Here is an 18,404-nt window from a genome sequence, read left to right as displayed (position 1 = left end):
AGTCTCATGAAAATAATCTGTAACTTCATTTCTAATAGTAGGTTCTATTTCAAGTTATAAAACAGAGCCTATTCAGAATGATGTTTTTCTTATCATGTTGTTTTTCTTAATGTCAGTTATTCATCTAACGCAGTAGCATTATTTGATTTATTAAAGTAACACTACCGAAATGTTCTCATGGTTAAAATTATGATAGTGTATAAAATAGTGTTTGCTTTTATTTCTCGATTAACTAGGTCGATTTTAAGTTATTTTCCATTTTATTAGTATGTTTATGTTAGTTTCATTATATCATACATTGTAAATGTATATCATACCATTTTGAAACGCACAGGGAAGTGAAGTCTCCTACTTTGTGCTGGACGTTAAGAGTATATCCCTTGTAACTCCAAATTAGGATAAAGGATTTTCGTGTTACTTTTGCGCCACTGTTTCGGCTATGTTATAGTTTTTGAATTCACGTAGCACGTCTGTACAATTTCTCTACACAATATCAACACTTTGCTTTTTAGATGAATCCATAAAGTGTGATATTTCAATAGCATTTAATGTGGGTTAAAATATTGTTATCAATAAAGTATTTACTCATGATTTGTTCTTTATCATTTGTTGCACTCTCACGTCCATAATTATCCCGCTTAAAGCCACTTTAATATATTGTCATATTTTGAATATGAACAGTAGCATCTTTTCCTTTAGGGGTTTAAAATAAACGATTTTTCTACATATACATTTGAAGTCACGTGTACTCTCTTGCTAAAACATATATATCACAGTCAACAAATGGTAGCATGGTTAACTTAGTTTTGCATTAACTGACTAAGCACAATTAATTAATCAATTGTGTTTTTGCAAATGTGGTTGACAATGTCTGCTACAGAGACAGATTTAAATTTTGTTAAACACATATAAACAATGATATCAGTTGTTTCAGCCATATTTAAAGTTTGGTTTTTAAGTTCGCATATAAATTTGTAACATCCATTATGGTTATGACAATGCAAATGTAGCTGATGCAATATCTGAAACGGTAATATCAAGTTACCATTGAAGCTTAAGTCTAGAACTGATATAAAAAGTGATGGAATTTACATTTTGAGACAAAACACAATTTAATTTAAAACCTGAGAATCGTTCAATCATAGGTAATATGCAGTACAGTAATTTAAGCAATCTGCATACATGTAATGTGCAAAATTTATCGTCTACAATATGGGTTTCCGAGTAAAAATAAACATGCCACATCTGAAATAACTTAATACTACTTATATTCGGATCTCAACAGAATTGACTGTTGGAAGTATTAGCTCTTACAAGAAATAACTTTAACCATGTACTTTTCAATTACTAATTAGGCAGTAGAACTAAAAATACACAATTCAAACAGGAACAACATATTTAAGATAATTGTGTAGTTAACTGCAACACAGTCTAAAAATAATTAAAGTATTATTTTTTGAGTAAAGGCTTTTTCTGACCTGAAAAATGATCCTGGATAGAATACTTGGATTAAAATGGAGACAACCTTGCTCTAACTTTATTGTAGGCTTAGGTGACTACTGTGTAGCTATTGTCTCCTGCAAAGCATGCAGTTTTTACCTCTAGGCATTATAAAGCATGCATACTTAATACAGTGTTCAGTATTACGAAAAGAAAATTATGTAAAGATCAAATTAAGAGAAAGATTAAATCCCACAGAATTTCATAAGGTAAAATGTTGACAAAGCGACTGCATTTGAAAGAGAACACATTCTGCTACATATATATATGTATGGGAAAAATATCACGAAATAAAACAAATAAGATACTAATCTTTGGATAGTTAGATGTATAACCTTAGGATAGTTAGATGTATAACTATGTTATTCTGTATAGCAAGAAAGAAAAAAAAACACTATAATTACACGACTCGACTCTACTGTTAAAACACCCTCCTATAAACGACAAAAAAAACCCCCCAGTAGATCTATGATATGAATGCAACTGCCACCCGCGAAAGTGAAAGACCTCGTCGTTATCTAAACAACGTAAAGATTAATTTTATTCTGTTTTATTTATATATTTTTTGTTTTACTTAGGTTTAGACTCGAACCGACACAAATGAATTGCATACACATGCACATGTACTAGTAAACAGACATGGCAAAGAAAGTTTTCAAATTTGGATTTAAAATTAGTCTTTAACTTCTTAAATGAGATATGTTTGTTTTTTATTTTAAGGTACAGAATGAATGTAATCACCCATTGTCATGTTATTTGGTGGATTAGTTGAGTGGGCTAAAGGGTTACAGGTAAAAGCATAAACGATAAGATAAAAACTACTACGTAAGACGCAATGTCTAAACTGATGGTCTTACTATTGGTCTTGTATGCCATGTTTGTTTGTTTTTTCCAACTGTAATATAACATTGCATTTGTGTATTTAATTGCTCTTTTTTCACCATTTTGTCATTCAAAAACGATAAAAGATCTATGTCTGTTTCGTATACTAGGATTATAGATAAGTCTGTTATTCTACATGTAAATTTGTCCGTTTTACTGTTTGTACCATTTTGTGTCTGAATGTCTGCACGTCAGTCCGTCTGAAAAACCATCTCTCAGCTTCATAATTCTATATATTTTGTCCTATCTGCTTGCAAACAGTTCTTGTTCTTATATATTACATCTCTGTCTGTCCGTCTGTTTGCGCACATTTACTTCGATCGTCTGTCCAGGTGTTCATGTTCGTCTGCTGTTTGTCCATCTGTTTACGTTTTTCTGTTGTCTGCCTACCTGTTCGTCTGCACTCATTTCCCAATGCCGTTCGTCTGTATCTGCGATTTTTTGTTGTCTACCCGTCTGTCTGCATATTTTTATCTGTTATCTTGTCCGTCTATCTCCATATCTGCTGCTTTTTCAGGCAATGTATCTAATATTCAGTTTACTTATTTGTGCCTGACTATTAAAACATTCTGGTACTTAAGTAAAACGACTTTTAGCATTTTTGCCCTTCAGTAGAAACTAGATCTATCTAGATTTTTTTCTGTAGATGTTAGGAAACGTGATTCTTTTATACGTTTTTATATTGCTGTGTATGTTGTCCTGGATCCTAGTGCGCATCCGTCTCGCAGTCCCTATGCTTGTTTATATATTCTGAACACAGTTCACTGGTCTATCGTATTCTGTATATGTGTTGTTATACTTTACCCGTATAGGTGATTGATATAGTTTCTTACCAATCGCCCATTGAGCTGTTTCATATACGTAGACAGAAACTATGCAAAACGTATATTTTCAGATTGCGTCCATTTAGCGTTATGTTAAAGTCGGTGCAAAACTGTTCCTTTTGTTAATGATCGCGTGTTGTGAAGGCATCTCTGAATTTTACCACAGTAGAGTTAACTACAAATTTGCGTTTTATACAGTTTTACTAGTATATAATGTCACATACTCTAAACAGGGAGAACCCACATGTATATCTCTAGTGGTATTTTTAGTTGATAATGCCTATTACTCTCTTATTGTTTAGTTTCTTCTCATGCTATGTGGCGATATTGAGAGAAATTTAGGACCTGAGACAGAACATGACTGTCTTTCAATTCTATACCAAAATATCAGTAGTATCAGGCATAAACTCGATTATATCAAAGATAACTTTCTCGACTTTAATATACTATGTTTTAAAGAGAGTAAGTTATCTTTTGATATTGCTGATGAGTTCTTAAAATTAGACGAATATGATAAAATGTATAGAAAGGATACTACTGCAAACTCTGGTGGATTATTTATTTATGTAGCTTCACGCATCAAGTCCAGGCGTCTTTCAGAACTGGAAAACATTCTTCCGGAATCCATATGGATAAGAATTAAAGATTCATCTCAAACATTTTTAATTTGAAATTTGTATCGTACACCCCATTTTACCGTCGAATTCTGTCTTGATAGAGCTCATGATGTTACCAATAAAATAACTGTAGTTGGAGATATTAACGAAGATCAAATGAATTTGACTAATATTAAATTTCGAAATATACTTGAATTATATGAAAAATATAATTAACGAACCAGCAATAGTAACTGACCACTCTCAAATGTTCATAGATCCTATAGCTCTAACGAATAATAGTACATGTCATCACTCTGGTACATTGAAGACACGCAGAAACATTAGCGGTCATTTCCGAACTTTTGCATACATTAAGGTTAACATGAATCTTAATAGTCCTTTCAAGCGCAGAGTATGGTACTGCAAACGAGCAGATTTTGATGCATTTAATGAGAAATTTCCTATAACAGACTGGTCCTTTTTGTTATCAAATGATATTAAAACCGCAACAATTGAGTTCACTGATAAATGTTTAGAACTTCCAAAATCGTGTATTCCAAACAGATTTGTAACAATTTGATCCAACGATATACCGTGGTACAATTCAGAAATAAGGAAAATCTCCCGTAAATGCGATAGGCAAAAACGTATATCTCTCATTACAAAGAAAATCTCAGATTGAATTTATTACAAAGTACTTACGAATAAAGTTAACAACTTAAAAAATATGCAGTTTACAATTAATGATGTAAACTCTACGAACCCTCGTCAATACTGGAAACTAGTAAAGCTGTTAGTAAAAGAAAAGTCATCAAATTGTGACGCTATACCACCACCCTCATCAAACAATGGGTCGTTTGCGACTTCGAATATAGAAAAAGCTAACACACTAGATGATTACTTCACGTCTATATCAACTATTGACGATTCTGATACAGAGTTACCTAATTTACAATAAAAACAAAGGAAACATTCGGCGATACTGACGTTTTAACTAATTTAGTTACAAAAAAGCAAGAGGACCGGATGAAACTAGTCACCGATTGCTGAAATATATAATTATTCTGTCTGTAGACAGCTATTTAACCGATCCATACGTGAGAATACGTACCCGAGTTGTTGGAAAGGGGCAACTGCAATGCCACCTTTCGAAAAGGGTGATAGGCCCGTTCCTTCAAATTATAGGCCTGTGTCCCTGATTAGTTTTGCTCGGAAAGTAATGGAAAGAGTGATGTTCAAGTATTTTTATAATTACTTGCATATAAATAATATTTTATACAAACACCAATCTGTTTTTTACCTGGTCACTCAACAGTATACTAATTAATTGACATTTATAATCAAATATGTAAAGCCTTTGATGACAAAAAATCAAACGTGTATAGTATTCTGAGATATTAGTAAAGCTTTCGATAGAGTTTGGCACAGAGGTCTTATTTTCAAACTTAAACAGTATGGGTTTAGCAGAGATATCATAAACTGGATTTCTGATTATCTACATAACAGGCGACAAAAAGTCTTTGTAGGCTCAACATTTTCAAGTGAAAAACATATCAACGCCGGCGTGCCTCAGGGATCGGTTCTTGGTCCCCTTTTGTTCTTAATATACGTCAGTGACATAGCAGATTCTCTAGTCAGTTTACCAGGTTATTTGCAGATAAAAGTTCCCTAGCTGTTAGTTCGAATGACTCTTATTATATAGAAGCTATCAATCACGATCTTCAAATCTTGTCAAATTGGTCACAACAATGGCTTGTGCAGTTTTTAAATTGTTGTATTTACTAACCTAGTTCAAATTTAGTATGAATTTATTTCATATCAGTACTAGATTTTCGTAAATCTGTATGGAAAGATTGCATTTGCCTTGGCATGCAAGTAATTTCATCATTTTGCCATGGCAATTTTTTTGTTTTTTAATTTTCTGAAAAAACATGTTTTCTTTATTTATGGACAAGTTAACTTAATCTCATTTTTTAAAATTATGAATACGTGTTTATTCTTTGTTTTCTGATTTATTTGCATGTTTATATAGCATTGTTTTGCTGTACTTCTTAAGCAATAAAATATGATTAAACTTACAGATTGCAAATATTTAAGCTCTGACGGGGACTGGATCACAGGTCCTCTCACACGTAAGGCAGACACTCTACTACTTCGCTATAACAGCGGTATCTATAACTAGGCAGTGTAAGTGCAACCTGGTTCTCTACCTGACTAGATTGCGTGAACTGGAACAACTTTGTAACAATAATATGTTCGGAGTACTCCAGATTATCGGCGTATTGACTTTGTTAACTAACGGCAATTTTCATGTAAAGAAAAATTATAAACTGACTTTGCAAACATTTTTAATCTGTTAAAACTGCCCAAATTTCATACGTGTTTTTTAGAGTATGAACTTACTTACTGGTAGTACTAGTGAAATATAACTTACACTGCGTGTATCATATCTGCCCGTTTAGCAGCAGGCGAACGGCAAAGACAGCGAGCTTATCCAATTTTAAGCAATAAGTTTAGAGAGGATTTCAATCGATAGGAAATTACAGTTACAAACTTCATAGCTTACTGCATCACATGAAGTCATTAGCATTCACTGTCAATCAGTATAATGACTAAGATTGACTATCATTCATTCTTTCTAATGAGTCATAGACAAAGTCCATTGTTTACATTACTTGTTACCGGTGCACTTGTTCAAACCACTACATTTACACAAATCAAAGTACACTATTAGTAAGTATTCTTGTACGGTCTCTACATATAGTTGGGAAATCTGAACAAAGAAAACCTATTTTATTTGCCAACAAAGCAGGCAAAACTAAAATGTGTTTCCATTCTAACACCTTAAAGGATTCTAATCTCGAATAAAGTGCGGTTTTTAATACGAGGGAGTAAACCGGAATAGCCAAAAGTAGGTCATTTTGCGAAACGTGTTCTACTCGACAAGACAATACACGGTAAAATCCTTCTTTGTTTATATGTAAGAAAATCTTAAAAGTGTTAGAATAACATTTTTTTAAGTAAACAATATTAACACTGATGTCGCAAAACATTTGCTTATGAAATGTTTCAGAACCTTTTTAAATTTATTCATTATAAAAGGCGTTACATAGAAACATTTCTAAAACGCTAGTCGTGCAGGTGGGCGGAGTTATACTTCATGATTGAGTTATACAATTATTGTTTAGCAAACACTTCATATTCTGTCAATGAAAGTATGCCATTTTAATATTTGATGTGACGTGTATCACAATTAAATATATATTCGTGGAAAAAGGAACTGTGCACTTTTGTATATAACTACATGATTTTTCAAATATAAACACATACGTACTTGCATACATGTTGCACTGACTGACTTGTCTCACAATTTCAAGCTTAAGGATGTTGCACCACGATGAAATAATTTTGGACGAACCTTAGTGACGTTTTTTTAGCAAAGTGTCACGGTTTTCTAGACGATTTCTTTGTTTCTTGCCGCCATTGAAACATAAAATTAGGTTAGAATTTAACATACTGATACATCTGTTTGATCATTTAACTTTTTTGACAATAAGATGACTGCCATTAAGGTGAAAGAAATATTGCTATCACAAAGATCTTCAATCATTAAATTGTTGTTATGCCTCTAAATTTTAGTCGTATCTGCATTTTATTATTAAGAAAAAATACGTGTAAAAAATCCAAAAGTCATTAGATACTGGCAAAGCGTACGTGCTTTAATAAAAAATCTCGTATAGAAACTTCAAATGGGTTGAATATAACTATTTCTTTTTTTCTTAATCTCTACTAAAATCTTCAGAAATACGTTTAAACAGGTGCTAGGAGATATTTACCATGACACCGATTTCTGTAAAAGGTGCGTGTATAAACCTATCATGACACCGTTTTCTGGAACAGGTGCGTGGAGAAATCTATCATGACACCGGTTTCTACGTGTGTTGAGAAATCTATCATGACACCGGTTTCTGTAAACAGGTGCGTTGAGAAATCTATCATGACACCGGTTTTTGTAAACAGTTGCGTGGAGAAACTTATCGTGACACCGGTTTAAATACTCTACAGACTGCAGATGACATTAAATTGCAGAAACGAAACACAAAATATACAATTTTTATGCTTTAATGTTAACATTAAAAAATGATAATCATTGCAAACCTCACACTATGACTGTTTTTATGCGTCTTACAATACTAAAGTATGCTTAAACAAGTAAACCGCACGATATAATTTTTCTCACAGGTCTCAGAACACTAAATGATTTGACATTAATATATTCTGATAACAATAATTACAAATCTAAATAACAGCATAGGTATTCTGTTCTAAACAGAATTAAAGAAAACAATGTTACTTTGTGGTTGTATCTTGTATTTTCTACTAGCCTTTTACAATGCAGAAAATATAACTCTGTGCATTAAGAACTTAACCAACACCGAACAATTATAATAATAAATGTATGAACAATAACTTTAATTGAAGATATTTACAAAAACAATAGCGTATATGAATATACACCTTTGTGAAGTCATTTGGATTTATCAACGTCATCATATAGCGCTACTTTTCTTACCAATCTCTTGTGTATCATGTTATGCTATAAATTAGCAAAGTATTCTCTAAGATAGGACCTTCGTTTAAGCCCTGAAACAATTGTCTAACAGTTAAGATCTAAAACAATGTCTTAAGCAGACCTTGCATCATGTCATTTTTGCTTTTTTCATTCTCAGCCATATGACTTAACATCATATTTTTGCTTTTTTCACTCTCAGCCATGTGACTTAATATCATTTGCAGATATTTTTGTTTGTCATCAGTATCATGTTTCATAACAAGATTAGGTGCCTTTGTGTGTCTTGTTACATTTTCAATAACCATGTTACTTTGATTATTTTCAGACTCGTTTGACAAAGACTGTGTATCCATGTCATTCGTCTCTATGGACTGATCAGAATGCGAAGCACCTGATTCAATACGGGATTCATTATCAAGGTAATTGTTTCTTCTGTATTGTTACCTATACTAGCTGAACTTTCGCCAGTATTGCTTTTTGTTCAGTTTCTGAGTCATTTTGTTCCCTACTCTGTTCTCTTAAATGTTTTCTTAACTGAGCTAAAGGAATGTTATCTTCTGAGGAAGAATTTTCACGTTCTTGACGGACCCTATATGTGCTTTTAGGTATTTTAACTTTTCTGATTTTGTTTGATATTTCAGTATCAGAAACATCAGATTCATCATTACTGCTTGAGCTAGAATCATCTGGAGGTATTACATAATTAACCCTTCGTCTTGGATAACCTTTGACAGCTTTGCGTTCGGGCCATTCAGCAATGTCAGCAAGCCTTATCTGATCTGCATGTACTTGAACAACTGAGTTGTCAAGCTGGTTCTTAATAAGGTATGTAACTGGACCTTTTTGTTCAAGAATTCTGTAATGCGATTTCCAGCGATCGTCAAGCTTGTTTTTTCTTTGATAGTTCTTATAATAGACAGGATCATTTATTTCGAACTTAATGTCTTTCGCTTTTTTGTCTACTTGTGCCTTATATTTTCGTTTCGAGCGTTTTAAATGTCTATAAGCAGTAAGGAAACTTGAATGTTGTTCTTGAAGAACTATCTTGTGAAACTCTTCGCCATGGTATTTAGCTCTAGGCTTAAGCAAACTATCTATAGGTAAAATCGGGTCTCTGTTGTAAACTAAATAGAAAGGTGTGAACTTTGAACTTGAAGAAACATTGTGAAGTATGCCTGCTAAAGACATATTAAGATGAAGATCCCATTCACGTGTATTACCTTGAACTCTTTTTGCTAAAATATCATGCAGAACTCTGTGCATTCGTTCTTGCTTTGCAATACTTTCAGGGTGGTATGCTGTACATGATACATTGTCAATATTTAACTCTTTCAGGACCTCCCTAAAGGCAGAACTTGTAAATTCTGACCCTCGGTCATGAATTATCTGGAGAGGACATCCATATCTAGGATATATCTCATTCAAAAGTAAGTCTATTACTGTATTTGTACTTTTATCAGGAGCTGCGAAAGCTTCCGGAAAACCACTGAACATGTCAACAAAACAAATGATGTAACGATTGCCACTAAGTGTTTTATATTAAGGACCACATATGTCTATAGAAACAACAGCAAATGGAAATGGTGCAATATTTGTTTCTCTTAAGGGCGCTTTAACCTTTGTCAGATTTCTAGCTTGGCAATCAACACAAGTTGTTACATATCTGTGAAGTTCTTTAAACATATTTGGCCAGTAGTACTTTGTTTTTATAGTTGCAAACATACGCTGTGTACCGGGGTGACCATTGTTGTGATATTCTGTTATAACTAATGATTTCAAATGACTAGGAACATACAGTCTCATAACTGGTTCTTCATCTGGGTTTGAAATATAGTATAGAACATACTTCTAAATACTTCTTGAATTCAGCCTTATTTGGGTCATCATGCTTAAGTTGCATTTTCATCTGAACAATTGCAGGATCTTTATCTTGTTCTAATCTCATATCTGACTCTGAATTCTGGGACTGTTTCTACTAAAAAATCTTGTTTTTGATATTCTTTGTTAGCTACTTCTTTCGGGTTTAAGTTGTTAGAGTTTATAACATTTATGCTTTTCACTGTATTTTTGTCAGAAATGTTATACGTATTGTCATTTATATCTGGTTCAATTTCTTGCTCACTTTCTGTTTGTTTATTTTCAGATTCTGGTGGTCGTGAAAAGAAATCAGCAATAACATTTGCTTTTCCTGGAAGATACTCTATCTTACAGTTGTAACCACTAATAGACAATGTCCATAACTGAATTTTCTTGTTTTGCATCGGACTTTTTAATAAATACTGGAGCGGAGAATGGTCGCATTTGATTGTAAATTCAGCATTGTGTAAAAAGAAATCTAGACTTTGCAAAGAATAAAAGATGGCATATGCCTCTTTCTCAATAGTGCTGTATTTCTTTTGTGTTTTATTTAGTTTATGAGACAGAAAATATATAGGTCTTTCTTTATTTTCATCTGATTCTGGTGAATTACACGCTTGAGTTAAGCACGCTGCCACATGACTATCACTGGCATCGGCATACAATGTATATGGGTAGGATAAGTAGGGGATAGCTGTTAATTGTTCTTTAATTTTCTCAAAACTTTTCTGACATTCTTTTGTCCAAATAAATGGAGACTTTTTCCTTGTTAGGGTCATAAGAGGTTCTGCTATTTCTGAAAATGAAGGGATGAACCGACGATAAAACGAGGATGCACCGATTATTTTTCGAACTTCACGCACATTTTTTGGAACCGGAAGTGACTTAATAGCTTTAACTTTATTAGGGTTTGGTCTGATGCCATCTTCATCTATGACAAAACCTAAGTATTCGGTTTTAGGCTGCATGAATTGACACTTTTTCAACTTAAGTTTAAGTTTATGCTCTCTAAACCTTTGAAAAATAATGTCTAAGTGGCGTTTATGTTCTTCTAATGTTTTACTAAAGACGAGGCAGTCGTCCAAGTACGCGACAGCAAATCTAGAACCTCTAAGACTTTAGATATTTGTTCCTGGAACTCCCCAGGGGCGTTAACTAATCCGAAGCACATAACGTTAAATTCGAATAGACCCCTGAATGTGGTAAATGCAGTTTTTTCTTTATCTTTTTCATCAATCGGTATTTGCGAAAATCCTGAGCGACAGTCTAGGGTAGTAAAGTATTTTGATTCACCTAAAAGAGCAAATATATCATCGATATGAGGTAGAGGGTATGCTGTGGGTCTCACCAGAGCATTGATCCTCCTAAAGTCTATACAAAATCTGGTACTGTTGTCGTTTTTCTTTTTAACCAGCACAACAGGACTTACATAAGGACTTTGAGAAGGTCTTATTACGTTAGCCTTAAGCATTTCATCTATAGCATCACTCATAATTTTCCTATCATTTAATGGTACTCTATATGGTCGCTGCTTTATCGGTTCATGATCTATAGTAGGAATTTTCATTGTAATCGTGTCCGTCTGTGACAACTCTGAGCCATTATTCGCAAAAACGTCCCTATTTGTTTTAACTAATTTTTCTACATACTGAAAGTGTTCTTTAGGTGCTATTATTTCTTTTGTATTAATACTTGATTTTTCACCCTTATTGTGTGATAATTTATTGACATCAGAAACAGAAGCTATACATTTTTCATCAATTTGTTCAACAGTTGCAACGGCACACCCTTTTCTTAATTTAATTGTTCTAGTTGTAGAATTTACTAACATAACAGGAAACCTACGATGTTTTCGTAATTTTATGACTGAATTAGCTACCATTAAACCAGGTTCTGTACTAAGATAACCATCTTCAACACTTTTTTATTCATATGTTTTAAAATTCTTTAGTTTAGAGTCTTTTCTTAATTGTCCTGAATAAATATGCACTGTCTGAGGTTTAATTACAGTATCTTTTTGCAATCTGACTACTGAAGCAATATGTATGTCTTCTTGTAATGTGACAAAGCTATTTTTAACTCTCATTGATAAAAAATCAAAATAAATTCTGCATTTGTTCTGAATGAGAAAGTCCCTTCCAAGTATTGCTTTTCTATTCATATTTGAGACCACATAAAATTTATGTTCTATTTTTTTCACCACCAATTCGAAAAATAAGATTGGTGTATCCATCTACATGCAGTGAATTACCATTTACAGACTGTAATGAAACTTTATGATTTTTAAATAATTTTGGCTTCCTATTTAATGATTCATATGTCCTCCTATTAATTAACGAGACTTCTGCTCCAGAGTCTACTAATGCCCTAATCTTCTGTTTCCCAATTCTAATTGTACAAGAGTTTGAATTCCCTGCTAGCGCTATAAAATACGTTGATAAATCATTATTCCTACCATCGACTTCTTTATGACAGGAATATTTTAGTTTAAAGGCCTAAATATGTTTCTTTTAGGTCTCAATACACTTCTACATTCTCTCAAAAAATGTCCTAATTTTCCACAATTCCAGCAATCAATATATTTTTTCCAATCATAATTGTTTTGAAATTTATTTTGGCTTAATTTCTGCATATGTCTAGTGGCTTTTTTTCGTAATAATACTGCATGAACATATTTCTGACGTGTCCTACATTGCTTGACATTATGACCTAGCCTACGGCAATATTGACAACGAATTTGTGACTGAATGTGATCTAAGTCTTTAGCTTTTAGACAAGTTTCTGAAAATTTTTGCTGGCAAGTAACATTTCCGAATCGTAAATTAAACCGATTTCTTAAATTTTGCTCATCCATTGCTGACGTAACTGCAGCCTGTAAAGTTTCCGGCGAATCACGCATAACTTTCATTTTAAGAAAATTTTCTGTTAACCCGTCAATAAAATGACCTATTAACTGTTTCTGAATAATTGCTAAATTTGCAATATGATTTTGACCTTGATCTTGATTTTCATAGGCATCTTCTGCCAGAGTTAATAACCTTTCAGCATAGACATTTACATTCGTGTACCTCAGAAAATCTAGTAAATAAAGCATGTTTTAAAGCAGCCCAAGTACAATCTTGATTTTCGTTCATAAATCTATGTATAAAACCTGACACTGGCCTTGTTGCAGTCTGATAGCAAATTAATTTCTTTCTATCATCATTTAAATCATTTAAAATAGAATATTTTTCTATTGATTTTACCCATGACTTAAAATCCTCAGAATTACCATCAACTTTTGATACCATATGTTGTACACTCTGAGTTCCTATTGCGGTGGAAACATTTTTTAATTGAATAGCCAAATCTTGAAAAATTTGCTGAATTGAAGCGTTGTCTGCCATTTTAAAATAAATTATTTAACAAGCAAATAGAATAGACAGTTTTCTAACCTTGTTTCTCGGCGTGATCTTCTAGTGGTATTGCGTACTTCATCGTAGTGACCTGACGACGTTCCAAAGGTTCATCCTGTCTGCGGCTCCAGAAACGCGTGTTGTAGCGTAGCGTGGCCATTTAATACAACAAACATAACCTTTTAACCAGTTTTATTTAACATAGCAACAGTCTTTAATATTTAAACATAACATTTTTACGTAGATATAATCAAGCGATGGTGACCTTATCAATCTAGCATTTCTATCCCATCTCTCTCTCTCTAACTCTCCAGATAATTCTATTTCAACATATATATTTAATTAAGCAGTCTAGCCGCTATGTAAAATTACGCAATTCGTCGTGCCTTTTTCCTTAAATATATTTAACTTTGATCCCGGAAGTAAATGATATAAACAACTAAGTATACCTGTTTAACCCTTGGGCTACGTGTTTTGTGACAGGTTTGATAATTCAGCAAACTTTCAATATTTTCAATTTAGATTCAAGTATTACAGTTTATCATCTTTCTCCATAACATTTTAAACAATGATTTATAGAATATACAATATTCCGAACCTTTCAAACCTGTTACATTACAAACATGTATATATATTATATGTTAGGGAACTTTAATAATTGAAACTCGTAACGTCCCCTTAATATTTTTAGCATTATCTTTCATAATTCTAGAAGCACAATATTAAATTTCATACACATTTAGGAAAATATGTTGTTGATTAAAATTTTAGCGAAAACGAATGGCACAAATTCATCATTTCATTTATTTTACGACATCAACTTGTTTTAAAGTCACGAAAACACATAAAAGTAGCGTTTTAATGAAACGAGCAAATATCATTTTTAAGGATACAGAGGTGTAGATTCTGACTTTTCACTGATATATGGGCAAGTATACAATCAAATTTAAAATTGTTATCAAGATATGACAAGATAAAGACGTTATTTTGTTTTTATTATGAATTTTCTGTCTTTCCTGGTATCTTAAATTCTGCACATAAATATATACATTGTATTGTTGTGATTTTTAAAATTTGTAGTGGGGTCGTAGAGCAAATAAAATTATACCGCAATATTACTCGATTTTGCTGAAATTTAATATGATATTTATAACATATCTTCGGAAACATGAGAAACAACTCAAGAAAGTACCTTTAGTAATAAGGAAGATATTGTCCAAGTTGTCGTGACTGGTTCGTATTTCGTTTGACAAAATATACAATCAAATGTATTTTTCGTAACGAAATGTAGGGGCTTAAAAGGTATTATTTAATATACAGATTTTATTGTGGCATATGATAACGGCATCTCGAGTAATATGTGTACATATGTGAACAAAATTTACATTTGCATTGCACAGCATGATGCCATGATAATTGTACTTTTCTGATAACATAATGTTAAAGGCACTCGCTACAGTTTTTCCGGACGGATCGATATTTACCCCAACACCGTGCCAATTTGGTTGTGTTTCTAATCGATGTAGCTCAGGCCACAACAAACTGATTACCTGTTCGTCGGATTTCCCGCACCAATTTGACGGGAAATGAAAAAAAAATGTTTTAATTTTTTTTTGACCGCCCGCACCTGGCGTATTTTTTGGCGCTGGGTCGAAATCAGTAGGAACGAAAAAAAAAGTGGAAATTCCGAAGTTTAAACGCACCTTGCTTGTAATTTATCGGAGCAACGGAAGAACATGTTCTCAAATACAGTCACCGATCCGACTACATAGTCTCCATACCGCACAGAAGGGATACCTACCCCAGGTAGTATGAGCTTATTCGATTAAATTTTGTAATATTCGATCGCTTTAAAAATCGGACATAACAAAATGGCAGCCCCCTATGTCTTTTTTTTTTATCTTATGCCGAGATGGAGAACGGCAGGTATTTTCAGCAACAGTTGTTGAGATTTACCCGAGCTGCAGTTTTACAGAGATGTTAGGGCTGCTGCGCTATACAATAAGATGAATCTTTCCGCAGATACAGTCGTGTAAAACCCGCCGGGGTTATGTGTGTTTCTCAAACGAAGGTTTTTGTTTTTGTTGATTGTTCTACAATTCTTTATTTGGTTTGAGTGATATTAAAGGTGGTACATGACAATACATCAGGAATTGTAGACATTTGCTTATATGTCACTCAAAAGTGTCAACGTTTGTTTTTGTTTACTTTGTATAGTCAAACTCTCAAAGTTCTGGATTTTCATTTGATTTCTGACAGTAAAACCCAGCCTGCAGACTTGGCACCGAATAGTACCACCTCAGATTAACAGGTTCAATAGAGTGCTGTGTGATCTGCATTTGTAATAGATACATGTTGTCCAGCACTTCAAGGGTAATAAGGTCTAATGTCACGAGCAGAGAAAATTGTTAAGTGATATGGGATAAATAAGACATTTCAGAATAATAAAAGCGCTGATATATTTCTTACTTTTTATTGTATGCATCACACATTAAACATTCAATACTCCAAAGACAATGCTGTCTGAATGTTACTTCACACACATTTGTTTTTCCGGCTTATGAATAGAAATACACTTGATTTGGTGATAAACATGACAAGCGATTATTTAATTTTTTTATTTCATCGCTCTTCGCTCGCTTCAATAAATGATGATTTGAAAAAAAAAATATTTTTTTCGCTAGCTCGCCCCAAATATTTTTGAAAAAATCCGAAGAACAAGACTTCAATTTGGTGTGGCCTCACTGCAGAGTTGGAGCGGTCTTCTGCACATGCCCGGAAGTGATTATCAAATGTCGCGTACGGCAAAAATTCGCAAATTACTGTATGTTCGCATGCATTTAATGTATAATATGTATAATATACTGACTAAAGGTTAGGGTAAGTATCACCATGGTTACAAAATATATACATTTAAAGTACTTTTAGTTCAAATTGCTTCAATCCGACATATACTGGAGTCTGTAATTTATACTGGCGCTCCAACTCTGCATTGAGTCACAGCTGTTTCTAATCCCGTACCGTACCCATACCGTACATCCGTATTCGTAAACTATAGGTTTTGTTCGGAGAAAGGCGGAAACTTTCATCGTTTTATGCCATCAAAATGCTTCAGAAACACCTTAAAATCCGCTTATTAAGAAATCTGCCGTTTGATAATTTGATATATCTCTAAGTCATTTGCTCAAACACTGATAGAGAAGTTCGTACTAACCTGCGTTGTATAAATGCCCGCCACACCCCACCTCGCTGTAATTTGATTTTAAGGACGCTCGCTACAGTTTCGTATTTTTTTTTCTCAATAAAATATTTTGATGAAATGTTTTTTTGTATTAAAAGATCATGTTATGATGTATTAAAAAATGAAATAAAAATCTAGGTCACCAGCTTTGTTTTTCATATAGAAACATTGGTAAAAAGGCTTGAATAATGTCTAACAAGCCAAAATTGTGTTTTCAAAATGTTTTGCATCACCTTTCCTATCTCAAATTTCACAACTTTCTCACTGTACGTCCGCCTATGAAATGTCATCGTCACAGTCATTAACGTGGTGTTCATGTCTAAATTACTAAAGTCTCGTTGACAAAGTTTGAAGAACTTTGACTTAAGACATACTTTCCTTGCATAACAGACTGGGATTTACGATGATATAACCGGTGCTGGAAAACTTTATCTTATACCCCGGGGTGTAAGATGACTCATGTGCTTTAATGACGTATAAAGAACCAAATCTATGTAGAAGATTTATGTTGTAAGTTATATTTTATTACATAAAACGAGATAAAAATCAAATACATTGATATTTCCACTTTGTTTCTAATAGTATATTTCTCGATTCAAAACACTTTATGAAAAACATATAACGTTACGCAGCAAATGTAGGTACGGATTGGCATATCCGACGCTCGGGTAACTGTTAACGCGGTTACGCCTAAACATTTACCCTCGAGCCGGATATTCCAACCTGCACCTACAACCAGTGAAAGAATCTTATAGTGTTCAATAATGTCTGTAAATGATGACAGATACAGGCCAGTTATAGAAAACCGACAAACTCTCCAATGGCATATTCTTACATTCAAAACAAAGCAGCATCAAATAACTGATATGTTTTTAAGCACTTCTTGTGACCGAAAGGAAACCTCATATTCATTAAAGTGGCAATTTCTAAATAGACAAAAACTATGATCATCCTTACAAGTTTAATGTAAGGATTCGTACATTAAAAATGACCTGCAATGAAGTGCAAGATGACTGTTTAACAATTTAAGATATGTTACCATCCCGGATGTTGAAAAGTGATGTAAGATTTTCATTTTAAACAAAATCATCTTTTTGGTCTTATGAATTCCTGTGTTAAATGTTGTCTGAAAATGAGATTAGACAATCACGTGTAATATTATCGAGAAGGTGATTTAATCAAAATGACCGCGAAATTTTTTATCAAATGCGGATAGCCAATAATCGAGATATGCTAAACAGTTGAAGTACTTGGACTTTAGTCGTATCTGTGTTCAATGACGTCTGTCATTGACGACAGACACAAGATAGTAATTGTAAATGGTAAAATATCAAGTTGCATAGCAAACTTATAAAAATGGCAAATATACAGTCTTCTTGAATATTTCCCTTTAAATAAATGATAATGTTTTCACTAGGTACTACGGTGGTATGTTTAGGGCATGCATTTATTTTACTAAGATTAAATTATCTCGAGCGTACGACATCTTATCTCGAGCGCACGACATCTTATCTCATGCGCACGACATTTTAT

General features: G+C 33.2%; 1 protein-coding gene across 1 annotated transcript; it reads right to left on the bottom strand.

The window, feature by feature from the left end:
• Positions 1 to 8,822: 8,822 nt before the first annotated feature.
• Positions 8,823 to 9,872, bottom strand: LOC128554262 (uncharacterized). Its single transcript, XM_053535517.1, has one exon. The coding sequence runs from the start codon at positions 9,870 to 9,872 to the stop codon at positions 8,823 to 8,825; it is 1,050 nt and encodes a 349-aa protein (XP_053391492.1).
• Between the last annotated feature and the right edge of the window lie 8,532 nt (positions 9,873 to 18,404).

The sequence above is a fragment of the Mercenaria mercenaria genome, unplaced genomic scaffold (genome assembly GCF_021730395.1).
Source record: "Mercenaria mercenaria strain notata unplaced genomic scaffold, MADL_Memer_1 contig_4886, whole genome shotgun sequence".
Classification (NCBI taxonomy): Eukaryota; Metazoa; Mollusca; class Bivalvia; order Venerida; family Veneridae; genus Mercenaria; species Mercenaria mercenaria.
This window is presented reverse-complemented; position numbering and strand designations above follow the sequence as displayed.

Excerpts from the sequence above, each read along its gene's own strand:
- LOC128554262 (XM_053535517.1), bottom strand. The coding sequence starts at position 9,872 with ATGTTCAGTGGTTTTCCGGAAGCTTTCGCAGCTCCTGATAAAAGTACA.